The 14,347-nt window shown below is 41.2% G+C and overlaps 1 protein-coding gene and 1 non-coding gene across 7 annotated transcripts in view; one reads left to right on the forward strand and one right to left on the reverse strand.

Annotated features, from left to right (window-relative positions):
• The window catches only part of HTR4 (5-hydroxytryptamine receptor 4), a 183,062-nt gene that overhangs the window by 69,359 nt on the left and 99,356 nt on the right, over positions 1-14,347 (reverse strand). For all 6 annotated transcript variants that reach the window (XM_070465614.1, XM_070465611.1, XM_070465610.1 and 3 more), the window contains exons 3-4: positions 12,253-12,378; positions 10,552-10,752 (exon numbers count right to left, since the gene is read on the reverse strand). In XM_070465614.1, coding sequence (XP_070321715.1) covers positions 10,552-10,752; positions 12,253-12,378 — 327 coding nt within the window. The remainder of the gene's footprint in view (positions 1-10,551; positions 10,753-12,252; positions 12,379-14,347) is intronic.
• Positions 6,505-6,611, forward strand: LOC139034488 (U6 spliceosomal RNA). Its single transcript, XR_011487034.1, has one exon. It is a non-coding gene; the product is annotated as a U6 spliceosomal RNA (small nuclear RNA).

The following is a 14,347-nucleotide window of genomic DNA, read 5'->3' on the forward strand; positions in this document are numbered from 1 at the left end:
GATTGGTTCTTCATTTCTGCATTTTGGAGGAGGAGGGCGGGGCATGCCACTTGACTTGTGGGCTTCCCCGGTTGCTCAGTGGTAAAGAATCCGCCTGCAGTGCAACAGACACAGGAGATGTGGGTTCAATCCCTGGGTCAGGAAGATCCCCTGGAGAAGGACATGGCAACCCACTCCAGTATTCCTGCCTGGGAAAGCCCATGGACAGAGGAGCCTGGAGGGCTGCAGTCTTGTGCTTAGTCACTCAGTAGGGTCTGACTCTTTGCAACCCTTTGGACTGTAGCCTGCCAGACTCCTCTGTCCATGAGGATTCTCCAGGCCAGAAAACTGGAGGCAGTTGCCATGACCACCTCCAGGGGATCTTTCCGACTCACGAGTCGAACTCAGGTCTCCTGCATTGCAGGCGAATTCTTTACCGTCTGAGCCGCCAGGGAGGCCCAGGCTAGAGTCTGTGGGATCGCAAAGAGCTGGACGTGACTGAGCAAATAAACAGCAGCTGCAGCACATGATTTGCAGGATCTTAGCTCCCTGACCAGAGATCAGACCCATGTCCCAGCAGTGAAAGTGCTGAGTCCTAGCCACTGGACCACCAGGGAAACCCCTCTGCCTTGCTGCTTTACAGCACCTCGTATATATGTGTGACACAGCATTTCTCTAGCTATATTACAACTGTCCACTTATTCTCTGCTACAATTACTGCTATTTGTTGTAAAAGAACAACAACCCCATGGACTGCAGTCCCCCAGACTCCTCTATGGAATTTCCCAGGCAAGAATACTGGAGTGGGTTGCCGTTTCTTTCTCCAGGGGGTCTTTGTTACCCAGAGGTCAAACCTGCATCTCCTGCATTGGCAGGTGGATTCTTTACCACTAAACCACCAAGGAAGCCCATTCCTACGATACACACCAGCTATTTTTTTAGGACACACTTTGTGTCAGAAGTATTCTACATTATTTCTAATTCCTACAACAACTCTGCAAGACAGCATTCAAAGTCCACACTTTAAATATAAGGAAACTGAGGCCCAGAGAATTTAATACACTTGCCGAACATCACACAGCCAGATATGGTAGAACTGGGACTGAATCCCACATTTGCCAAAGTTCATACCCTGGTAATGCTAACAAAAGGGCAAGGCTTGACACAAGTAACTTCATCTAGAAATAGGAAGGACTGTATATAATGCCCTATAAGCTTTCTGAGCTGAGGACACAAGAAAAAAGACATATTTAAAGATGAAACTGACAGATAAGATAATACACAGGAATAATAACTAAGAAGCTACTGCAATAACCCATAAAGAAGATGAAAAAAGTTTAAGATGGGGAAGATAGATTTGAAAAAATATTTATGAAAATATAACTAAGACCCAGCATTTGGATGGTCATGGTAGATAAGTAAAAGATGCCCTCAAAGAATTACCTTTAAATGATGAAAAGTTACCTAATAAATGCATCTTTGATGTACAAAGTGGAGCAGATAATGTTTATGATGGAAATGTCCACTTTGGGATTAAGAAGACAGAAAGATGCTTAAGGCAAGATGTTGAACAGGCAGCTACATGTTCTACAGAGACCAGAGGCATGGGACATGGAACATGGGACAAGTTTACAGCAGGAGATATGAAGGCAGAGGTGCAGATAAAGCCACAGGGTATGAGTGATCCTTCCAAAAAAGAGAAAGAAGATATCCAGGGCTGGAAGGCTGAGGGTCTAACCTTGAAGGACACTCAGCTATGCACCAGGAAGGAAAAGATGACTATCAGTGTCATGGAGGGCACTCACAATAGACACCAGGAATTCGCATTGGGAAAGGGAAGCAATAATGGAATAATAATTGTGGCTAACATTTACTGAACACTTACTAGTTGCCGCACAGTAGCATACCTTTTTTTTGCATATACTCAGTAATTTAATCTTCAGAAACTCCAAATGGAATATGGGACTTCTCAACTGGCTCAGTGGTAAAGAATCCATCTGCCAATGCAGGAGACACAGAAGATGTGGGTTTGATCCCTGGGTCGGGGAGATCCCCTGGAGGAGGAAATGGCAACTCACTCCTGTATTCAAGGACCCTTATTCAATGGACATGAATCTGAGCAAACTCCGGGAGAGAGTGGAAGACAGAGGATCCTGGCATGCAGCAGTCCATAGGATGGGAAAGAGTCGGACACAACTTAGCAACTGAACAACAACAACAAAATGGAATATACTATTAATATTATTGGACTTCCCTTGTGGCTTAGCTGGTAAAGAATCCATCTGCAATGCAGGAGACCTGGGCTTGATCCCTGGGTTGGGAAGATCCCCTGGAGAAGGGAAAGGCTACCCACTCCAGTATTCTGGCCTGGACAATTCCGTGGACTGCATAGTCCATGGGGTTGCAAAGAGTTGGACACGACTGAGCAACTTTCACTCACTCACTCATTAATATTATTAATACAATTTTGCTGATGAGAAGACAAAAACCTGAGAATTTAAGTAACTTATTAAGACCATATAATTGGTAATTAGTCAAAGCTGGGTTTGAATCCAGGAAACCTAGGATCCCATGATATATACATGTATATATCAAGACTTCTAAAAGGGTAGAAAAACTAACACTAAAGTCATATCAAACCACAAGTCACATTTCAGAGCATTCTGTGCTCAGCTAAACAGGCCTGGAGCAGCTACTACTGATCTGTAAGAATACAGAAACAGATGAGATAAAGACTGCCTCTTAAGGAGCTGGTGAGAGACAGGAAAATAAACCAATTATTTAAAAAGCGGCAACTGCTATGTTAATATTTAATATTCTATGGGAGCTCAGAGAAAGAAATGACAAATCTTTGGGAATGAAGCTCAGCCAGTTAGTGGAGAAGGTTAGTACTGAAGAAGGCTTCATATTCACCTGGAAATGAAGAGGAATTCAAGACACAGGCGCAACATGGAATTATGAGGAATCACACCACACTTGGGAAATGATAACATACCACTCATGGGCGGGAACAGAGACAGGAATACACAGATTGAGGATAATTCTGAGGAAAAGGACTGAAATACAAGCTAAGAATTTAGTCTATATTTAATAATCTGTCACCAAAAAACCTCTGGGGCTTTGCATATGCTGTTTCCTAGAACTGCTGCTCCCCATACCTCACTTCTCCCTCTTCACCTACTGGCACCTACATCACCTACAGACCCCAGCTTCACCATCACTTCTTCTGAGAGCTTTCCCTGCATAGGAAGTCACGTGCTCCAACAACCCCTTTGACTTTCCCTTATTCTATTTCAATAAGCACCAATTTTACTATAATTATCTACCTACTATCTATATTTCTCACTAGACTAAAATCTCTGTGATTCAGAGCTATTCTGATTGTTCACCATTGTACTTCCAGTGCTCTACTCAACTCAGAGCAATTAGTAAGCACTCAACAAATAGCTGATAAAATGAATATAAAAGTAAGATTTCATATCCTCTAGCATGAACTTCAATTCAACAAATATTACTATTATATAAAAGCATGAACTTCAAAGAGTATGTGAGAAGGGGAAACTTGTAATACCCACTCCTTGCAGAAATGCATTTCAATCCTGTTGGGAAAACAAATGTAATTGTGTGACACAAGCTCAGGGTGACAGACACTTTTCATTTACACACTGCAAAATTGAGTTATGCTCCAGGGAGATCATTAAGAAATGCCAGCACATTTATCTCCAGCACAGGATGAAATATACAATCTTTGACTCAGAATTGTAGGTTTTAGAAGCAAAACTGTTTTAAAAGAAAATGTGTGACTGAGTATCTGCTGGAGGGGTTTTGCAGATAAAACACATCAAATTCCTGGGCTGCCAAGAGAAAGGATGGCAATTCAGATGGACACATTAAAGAGAAGATGATGCAGTGCTACAGATAATGGTATCCTCAATGAAGTGAAAGGGTACTACATCTGAGCCAAATACAGGGCAATATATAGCATGATCAGAGAAAGAGCATCAGTGGCAAAACGTCAAGAAGTATGGTATGTGAAGCCAGTGGGAGGACCTAGCGATATATGGCTTAGTGTAAAGAAGACTTGGGGATGACACACCTCTGTCATGTTGTGGAGACTCCATAAAGATACCTGTAAGTCTTCAGGTCAGCTTAAGAGATGTTGATAGCTGCTATTCATGTCGCCCAACATCCCTCTTTCCATGGGGAAATGAAATGCCATTTTCCTGAGACGGATGCTTCTGGTAAAGGTGGCAGTCACAGGGCCTCATCTCTGCCCAGCAATCATATGTGTCAGCCCCACACCAAGATGATTAGTCAAGAGGAGAGTGTCTGACTCAGGCACAGTCAATGGTCTTCAATGAGAAATAGCATTTAGGTTTATCTTCTTTGGATTCATGAGGTAAGGATGCTTTAAGACTCATGTTGCCTACAGCTATTTTTCAACCCAGCCTGAAAATGAATCCAACAAGTAAACAGCATAGGGACAGGCATAGAGAAATAGAGACACAGAGAGAAGGATAGAGAGAAAGAGAAGAAGGAGACAAAGAGGAGAGGGAGACAGAGACACCGGGAGAGAACTAGACTAGATGATAATGGTCAAACCCTGCAGAGCCATGTCTGAAGCCTGACTTTTCAGCTACAAATCAATCAGTTTATTTTCTGTCACACGATGATGAAAAAGACCTTACTAAAATATCACCTGAGAAGCAGGTTGGTAAAAACACTACACTCAGGCAATTCATTAGGATATATAAAGAGAAAGCCCTCTTCAAGGTCTTATTTAAAACATAAAACCATTGAGTAAACTAAAAATATATTCACATAACAAGTCTGCATATTGCACATGAAATGACTGGCATTTAGAGCGGACTATTATTTACAGTTGTTAACTCTAGGGTATATAGTTGTGGAGATGGAGAGGAAGAAATGGGGACATTTTTATATTTTACTTGTGAAATAATGACTTTTTTACAATGCTCAGATATTATTGTCATGATATTTTAAAACTGTAATTATTAGAAAGGACCTTGGTGAAATAAATCAAACACAAGGTCATAAACTGGGGTTGGATGAATGAAGATGAAGGTGAGGGTCATTGTGAGGAAGAATCTGCTAATAGGAGATGGTGAGGGCTCCCCTGGGGGGAGATTTTAGGGTCTTTTGTGAGAAAGCAGAAAGAACTCATTGGTCAGAAAGATGTCCATGCTCCCCACCTTGTTCTGACCTTAGAGGGAACTTCGCACACCTAAGTCAGAATGTTCTCAGAGATTTGAGGAATGTGCTATCCCAGGAGCATGTCCAGCTAAAAGCCCATTGTGGACACACTTACATTCAAGAAGTGTTAACTTCCAGTAAAGAGAAAACTGAGCGCATATTTCAGAAATTAGTAAAAATGACCAAGATCCAAATGACCATCTAGTCTAGCCAGCACTACTCTCTATTGCCCCCAGATAACCATTTTAACAGTTTGGTACAATTTCATTCCTACATTGCTACATTCATTCATTCATTCATATTCTCTCATACACACTAACTCATGTACATCCAGAGACAAACATCTACATATTTACTTTCCAAAAGTGAAATTACTCTAAACATTAAAGTCTGAAACTTGCTTCTCCACCCCCCACATAATATACCAGTGATATCTTTCTAGGATATCACACGTAACTTTTTCTCATGGTTTCATTGGCTGCATTATATTTCACTTTAAAAATTAGTACTTTATTACAAATACTTGGTTTTAATTTTCACAGTAAACCTTAGATTTCAAACAATCAATTATATGTAAAGTTTTAATGCTGTTTTTGACCTCCCATGACCCATATTATCTGATGCATGTATTTTAATCATATTCTGAAAATTATTTCTAATGAGTCAATAAACTTTCATTAACAGGTCTCAGTCCTCAAAGCACTAGGAAGCACAGTGGATAGAGAAAGATAGCTAGAGAAATGCATTACATATATATGTATAATTTTAACTTTTTATTTTATATTGGAGTATAGCCAATTAACAATGCTGTGATAGTTTCAAGTGCACAGCAGAGCAACTCAGCCATGCATGGGCATTTAATAATATATTAATGGAGTCTTGCATTTTGCTTTGATACAGAGGTCTACCATCTGGGTGGAATTAGAAATCAAGATGAGCATTCTTGCTCGAGAGGCACTACCTACATCAGTCACCCCCAAAGACTCAGAGCAGCTTTACACAGGAAAAGACATCCTGCTAGGTGCTACTTGGCAAACAGTAACATCACACTTCTCTGAGATATTCATTCTGTACTTCAGTCCAGCCCGGCCCAGCCCAGTTGTAATGCTGGGAGGAACACAGCAAAATAGAAGCTAGATATAAATAAGATCACACTCTTTCAGACTAAACTGTCCTGTAACATCTAGAGTGAACCTTCCAGCTCAATGAGAATGTCACTCTTGGGACAGAAAATGATGGGAGATAAATGGCAAGTTTCCAAGACTCTCAGAAGAAAACAAAATCATTTGACTTCATTTATTAATAACATGGGTGCTCGCTTTGGCAGCACATATACTAAAATTGGAACGATACAGAGAAGATTAGCATGGCCCCTGCGCAAGCATGACACACAAATTTGTGAAGCATTCCATATTTTTAACATCACTCATTATCAGAGAAATGCAAATCAAAACCACAATGAGGTACCATTACACACAAGTCAGGATGGCTGCTATCCAAAAGTCTACAAGCAATAAATGCTGGAGAGGGTGTGGAGAAAAGGGAACCCTCTTACACTGTTGTTGGTGGGAATGCAAACTAGTACAGCCGCTATGGAGAACAGTGTGGAGATTTCTTAAAAAGCTGGAAATAGAACTGCCATATGACCCAGCAATACCACTCCTGGGCATACACACCGAGGAAACCAGATCTGAAAGAGACACGTGCACCCCAACGTTCATCGCAGCACTGTTTATAATAGCCAGGACATGGAAGCAACCTAGATGCCCATCAGCAGACGAATGGATGAGGAAGCTGTGGTACATATACACCATGGAATATTACTCAGCCATTAAAAAGAATTCATTTGAATCAGTTCTAATGAGATGGATGAAACTGGAGCCCATTATACCGAGTGAAGTAAGCCAGAAAGATAAAGACCAATACAGTATATTAACGCATATATATGGAATTTAAATAGATGGTAACGATAACCCAATATGCAAAACAGAAAAAGAGACACAGATGTACAGAACAGACTTTGGGACTCTATGGGAGAAGGCGAGGGTGGGATGTTCTGAGAGAATAGCATTGAAACAAGTATACTATCAAGGGTGAAACAGATCGCCAGCCCAGGTTGGATGCAGGAGACAAGTGTTCAGGGCTGGTGCACTGGGAAGACCCAGAGGGATGCGATGGGGAGGGAGGCGGGAGGGGGGATCAGGATGGGGAACATATGTAAATCCATGGCTGATTCATGTCAATGTATGGCAAAAACCACTACAATATTGTAAAGTAATTAGCCTCCAACTAATAAAAATAAATGAAAAAAAAAAGAAAAAGAAAAGTGAAAGAGAAAAAAAATTTTGTGGAATAAAAAAAAAAAACTTATGGTATTGGAGTTTCTGATGTCCACTCTCAGAGAAAGAAATGGAATTATTGGCAGCACTGTTCAAAAAGATAAATGTGCCAAACATTCCTTTTGTTCAATGGTGTTTATAAAATTCCTAAATCAGTATTTATGTAATTACTGGTTAACTGACAATCTCCCAAATAAAAGGTAAGTTCTGTGAGGGCAAGAGCTTTGTCCTTACTCATGCTCTTGCACTTTTTTCCCATTGGGGGAGATAGAGACATTTAAGAAAAAAAAAATGAAAGAAAAATCAATTGTGGTTTTAATCACAATTGCATTAAGTTTTTAAAGGAGAAGACCAGATCGGACCAGCTCAGAGAGGACTTCTGCAAGAAAGAGAGGATTGAGCTAAAATGTGAAACACATGCAAGGGAGGAGGAAGCAAAGGAGCTTTGCGTGCAGAGGGATGAGCCAAGGCCCTGAGGTGGCTGAGTCCAGAGCACTGGAAAGAAAGAAAGAAGGTCAAGAGTGAGGCTGGTGAAGGGCACCAGGAGCATAAAGTGGGGCCGGACGTACAGACAGGAAATAGATGACGCAGACCTCTACAGGCCAAGGAGTTTGGTCTTACTGTTGGTGCAATGAATAGCCATTGAAGGGTTTTAAGCAAAAGAACAACAGGGTAAGAGCTGCAGTATTAGAAGAGATTTTGTCAACACTGAGTGGATTAGAGGGGATAAAAGAAATGTGGGGGAAATAATTAGGAGGTTGTTGCAGTGATATCCAACAGACAATAATAGTCTGGACTAGAATGACAGAGATGGGAAGAAATAGACTCAGATCTGTGCCGGAAGGAAAGTCAATAGGACTTGTCATTATTTAAATGCAGTGGATAAGGAAAGACCGCATAAGAGTAACTACCTGGTTTCTAGGTGTGGCAGCTGCTGGAAAAGCTACTCACTGAGAAGGAGGTCCACGTTTGGTAAGAAAGACCATGGGTTGTATGGACAGAAGCTGAAATTAGCATCCACTAACATTGAGGGCTGTGCCAAGCTGGGTCAATGCTATGCTTTAAATGGATCATCTAATTCATCCTAACTGCCATCCTATAGAAAAGGTGCTACTGCTCCCATTTTTAGAGATGAGAAAACTGAGATTTGGAAAGGCTTAGTAACTTATCGCCATTCTCAGAGCTAAAAATTGACTGAGCTGGGATGTGAACCTGGATTTCCTTGGTTCTAAGGCAGATGGTTCTTAATTACCAGCCCATACTGCTTCATGACAACTGAGTCTACTTAGGAAAAATTTCATGGTTTCAAAAGGGCAAGATACTTACCCTAGAACTCTGAAGCCAAACCTTCCTAGAAAACCTTCAGTTTTCCTCTCCAGGCCTCCCAGAACAACTGTCCACATCAGCAAGATAATTCTACACTTTCTCCCATCCTTCACTGCCCACCAACTCAGGCTTTTGGCCAAACTTCAAGGTTACCTCCAGTTGCCCTGATCTCCTCAACTTTGCCTTCTCCAAAATACTATAATATTTTCAGTCTCACCACTTACTTTGGCAACAATCACATGTGGGCTACCCTGCAGGATGTCCATATATTCTCAACTTCCTCACATTTTATTTTCCCTATTGTGGATTTTCTTTCTTTCTTTCTTTTTTACAGTATATACTGACTATCTTGTAAAGCCTTTCAAGCACTGAAGTCAGATTGTTGTAAATAAGCTAATAAACACAAATTTCAAACTGTGACACTCTGGTTCTGGCTGTCAACCAACAGCTCTGTTTTACCAATGTTATTATCTCTAGCTGTGGAATGGAATCTCATTATACATTGCATTTAAATTACACACATTCGTCTATATATTCTTGGCAGAGCAAGAAACAGAGAACATGCACATTTTAAACAGAGCAGGCCATTATGCCTGCCATTCTAATCCATAAGCATGTGTCCCATCAAACAGGAGATGAATGAACTGACTTGAGTCCCTAAGGATCTTTTCCAGTATGAGTAATTACCTGGACAAACTCTGATTTTAGTGTATAAAGGTACATATTTTAGATAAAACACAACCTCTAATTTTAAGTCAACTATTCTTCCTATTCCTCTATTAAGGAACCTATCCCAAGATTAGTGGGAAAGTTGGGTCTCCTGGACTAATCAAGAGACAGTAAGAGATTGTCCCTAGCAATTCTGATAACACAAGACTTTCACACCACATTTTCTTTTGGGATCTACCCCTAAGATATGACTACAGTGATGGCAGTATATGTTCGGTTAATCATCTGACTTTTAAATTGTATTCTCCCTTTATTATTGAAAATAAATAAGCATGAACTGGAAAATGAAAAGTGCTGATACAACTGATAAACATGTGCCTCCAACAAATGAGGCAAAGACGGAAATCATTAGGCCTCCTGAAGTCAAATGTGAAAAAAAAAAAAGAACCCAGCTATGCAAGAGGAATGAAATTCTAACTTGGGTCCAAAAAGCCAACAATTATTAGGGATTTTATAATCACCTTTGATTTTTTTGGAAAAGAGCCTCCCCAGTCACAGGCACAAATCTAAATATGCACATAAAATTATGATACAGGTGCATTATCAGAAGGTCGTGTTCAAACAGAACACTATCACTCTGAACTACCCTGCTGCCTACTGGGCAGATAGATTAATTCTTGCTTCTCAGCATCCTCAGAATTTTCTTTGTGCCATCAGCATACAATTTCAGGCTTACCTATGGGAAACATGGTTGCTAGTACCTGTCACTATTTAGACTGTAAGCTCCTTGCAGGCAGCTTCTAGGCCTTACTCATCTCTGTGTCTGCAGTGCCTTAGAGAATGCCTGACTAAAAGAGGGTGCTGTACAAAAGCCAGAGAGTGAATAAATAAGTGAACAGCCAGATTTACCTCTCTGAGATTCATTTCCTCTTATGAATCAGAGAAGAAAAAAGACACAGCCCAGTGGGCATCAGGCTGTTGTCTCCAGCATGGAGCTACACTTTGTACATGGCGCTGGCCTTACCTATCCAGAGAAATGCAGCACAGGTGAAAAATCGATGCTGTTGTGAGCAGGACATCCAGAGATGTCCGGACAAGGCAGAACATCTCCCCATAAATCCAGATGTCTTGAACCAGCTCAATGGCACCGAAGGGCATCACGAGCACTGACACCAGCAGATCCACAAAGGCGAGAGACACAATGAAATAATTGGTTTTTATTTTCCTGTGGGTGAAAAAGTGTAAGGGAGGAGGTAGTGGGAAAGACGGAGGAAAGAGGTTAGGGGGAAAGGAGCAGGGGAGAAAAGATAGGGAAAGGGAAGCAAAGAAATAAGGGAAGAAGGGAGGAAAGAAAAGGAGAGAAAAGTCAGATGTGCAACATACTCTGTGAGATTCAGTTTCCCCTTCTGTCTTGTGTGCGATCCAGTCACTTTGGACTTCTCCAGACCCCTGGCACCATAAATCCTCTCTTGCCCTCATCTGTAAGCACACTGGCCTGACTTGAGCCCCCCATGCACAGAGACCATCCCGAGGGTCTTTATGGAGTGTTCTCTCTCCCTACTGTTGGCCTAGCTATATCCTACCAACTCGTTGGGCCTTGGTTTAGTCATTCCCAGGAAACCCTCCCAAGGTGCACCCGCCCCCCTACAAATGGTGTCAAATTCCACCATTTTCCACTTTTAGACTGACTACCATGTGCCTCACATTTGTCACAGTGGTTAGAATTTTGTTTTTATGCTTTCTTGATTAGAGCATGTCTTGCTTTAAGAGGAAGATAGCAGCAGATGGGACAGAACTGAACCTTTCGTCCCCTTTTGTGGCCTGGTGGATCTTAATCTAGACTGCACAATAGAATCACCTAGTAAATGTGTCTAAATATCAATGCCCAGGTCTTGCCCTGGATCTATTAGTTCAGGAATTCTGTGTGATGAACCCACTCACCCACCCCTAAGCTCGCCAAATAAAATATACGGCACTCAGTTAAATATGAACCTCAGATACACAACAAATAATTTTCCAATATAAGTGTACTCCAGATATCACATGAGACACACTCCTGCAGTACATTAGTAATTTTATAAGGGTCTTTAGGTGATTCTAATTGCAGCCAAGGATGAAGTGGAAAGAGCAGAAGACCGAGGTTTAAATCCTAGATCAGCCACTAGTCAGCTATGCTTTGGGGGCTCCCCTAGTGGCTTAGATGGTAAAGAATCTGCCTGCAATGCAGGAGAGCCAGGTTCAATCGCTGATAAGGAAGAGCCCCTGGAGAAGGGAATGGCAACCCACTCCAGTATTCTAGCCTTGAGAATCCCATGGACAGAGGCACCTGGTGGGTTATAGTCCATGAGGTCGCAAAGAACTGGACATGGCTGAATGACTAAGCACACATCCAGCTACCATTTCTTTGAATCAGTTAATAAAGTGAGGAGGTTAGATATGCTCTCAGCCATTTCATATATAGTGATCACAACTATTATAGAAAAAACAACACAGGAAACAAGTCAGGATGGAAATGCACTTACATGCTTATACTTGTTATGTTAGAACTATGAGATTATATGTGATTTTTTTTCCCCTGCATCATTTTCCAAACATCATTGCCATGTATCTTTTTCCCTTCATAGCTATAAATTCTAGCGGAAATTATAAATTCAGACTCCAGTTCTCCAGGGAGAGCCCGGAACTCCACCCAGGTTTTCTCATGAGGTTGCCTCACGTGACTCACCTGAGCTGCCTGTCCCTGCACACGGCCACCATCACCAGCAGGTTCCCCAAGATAGCCATCAGGATAACTGCCGAGAGAAACGTGAGCAGCACGACCTTCTCCACTGACCCGAAACCCTCCTTGGAACTGGAAGACACACAAACACGAAGAACTGAAGAAAACTCTTGAGACACAAGAAAGAAAATTAGTTTTTTCCTTCATTCATTTTCAGAAAGGTAACTTCACTGTCAAAGCTGCAAACACACATTTCTTGTACACCTAATATATGCCAAGGTTTGCACTTGTCACTTTACATGTTATTCTGGTTAACTCCTACATAACGAGAAGGAGGAGGCTCAGAGAGGTAGATTAACTACCCTGAGATTGCACAGTGATTCTCTATCAGAGAACTTGAGGCTTTCCTTCAGAGCACTGAGCTTAGCTTGTGCTCAGAAAGCTTATTTGGTTGATTCTTGTTTGACACACCAACACAGCTAGGTTGTAAGCTCCATGAGGCAGGGACATTGCCTGTTTTCTCCATTGACAAATTCAATTTCAATACATCATTCATATTTAGTGAATGAAGGAAAAATGGCATGAAATGAGCAAATGAAGGTAACTTGAACCAGTATCTTTGTGAACACAAAGGCCATCTGTGTTCAGTATCTCATCCCAGTCCACACAGAAGCTGCTGTGTGCAAGTGGGCTGTTCAAGGACTAGGTCACGGTTTGAAGGCTGTTTGTTCCTAAATGGCTGACTTGGACAGACTGTTCTTGGATTATGTGAAACCCACTGGAAATACAGAATCCATCAATAAACTCAGGGACTCCTTTCACTGCCTTGAACTACATTTCTTTTGGTGCCCAATACAACAGCTCGAATTTGTGTGCTTGTGAGTTTTAGCAACCAGTTTCTTTCTATAAACCCTGCTCTCCTAATGTCAACTCACTTTGTCTTGCTAACTTGGAAGTGAGTGTCCCCTGTCAATAAAAGCACAAAAAATGCAGATTATTCAGAAGCTACAGGAAAATATTTGTTTTTTAATGTGTTTTTTAAAATGTTCTTTTAAATGAAGTTTCAAAGGATCTTAAAACTTTTAGACCCAAACACACATTTCAATATGGAGAAACTAAGACCCAGTGAGAAGAATTAGGTTGCCAGAGTGTGTTAGCATCTAGACTGGGAGAAGCTGCTTGCTCTTTAGGCCACCACTGGGTACTCAGGCAAGAGTGAACATCGACATTTTTGGAATCAGTGAACTAAAATGGACTAGAATGGGTGAATTTAATTCAGATGACCATTATATCTACTACTATGGGCAAGAATCCTTTAGAAGAAATGGAGTAACCCTCATAGTCAACAAAAAGAGTCCAAAACACAGTACTTGGATACAATCCCCAAACGACAGAATGATCTCTGCTCATTTACAAGGCAAACAATTCAATATCAGAGTAATATAAGTCTATGACCTGACCAGTAATGCTGAAGAAGCTGAAGTTGAATGGTTCTATGAAGACCTACAAGACCTTCTAGAACTAACATCCAAAAAAGATGTCCTTTTCATTATAGGGGACTGGAATGCAAAAGTACGAAGTCAAGAAATACCTGGAATAACAGGCAAATTTGGCCTTGGAGTACAGAATGAAGCAGGGCAAAGGCTAACAGAGTTTTGCTATGACTGCACTGGTCATAGCAAACACTCTCTTCCAGCAACACAAGAGAAGACTCTATACATGGACTTCACCAGATGGTCAATATCGAAATCAGATTCATTATATTCTTTGCAGCCAAAGATGGAGAAGCTCTATAGTCAGCAAAAACAAGACTCAGAGCTGACTCTGGCTCAGATCCTGAACTTCTTATTGCCAAATTCAGACTTAAATTGAAGAAGGTAGGAAAAATCACTAGACCATTCAGGTATGACCTAAATCAAATCCCTTATGATTACACAGTGGAAGTGAGAAATAGATTCAAGGGATTAGATCTGATAGAGTGTCTGAAAAACTATGGATGGAGGTTCATGACATTGCACAGGAGGCAGTGATCAAGACCATCCCCAAGAAAAAGAAATACAAAAAAGCAAAATGGTTGTCTGGGGAGGTCTTACAAATAGCT

The sequence above is a fragment of the Odocoileus virginianus genome, chromosome 3 (assembly GCF_023699985.2).
Source record: "Odocoileus virginianus isolate 20LAN1187 ecotype Illinois chromosome 3, Ovbor_1.2, whole genome shotgun sequence".
Lineage (NCBI taxonomy): Eukaryota > Metazoa > Chordata > Mammalia > Artiodactyla > Cervidae > Odocoileus > Odocoileus virginianus.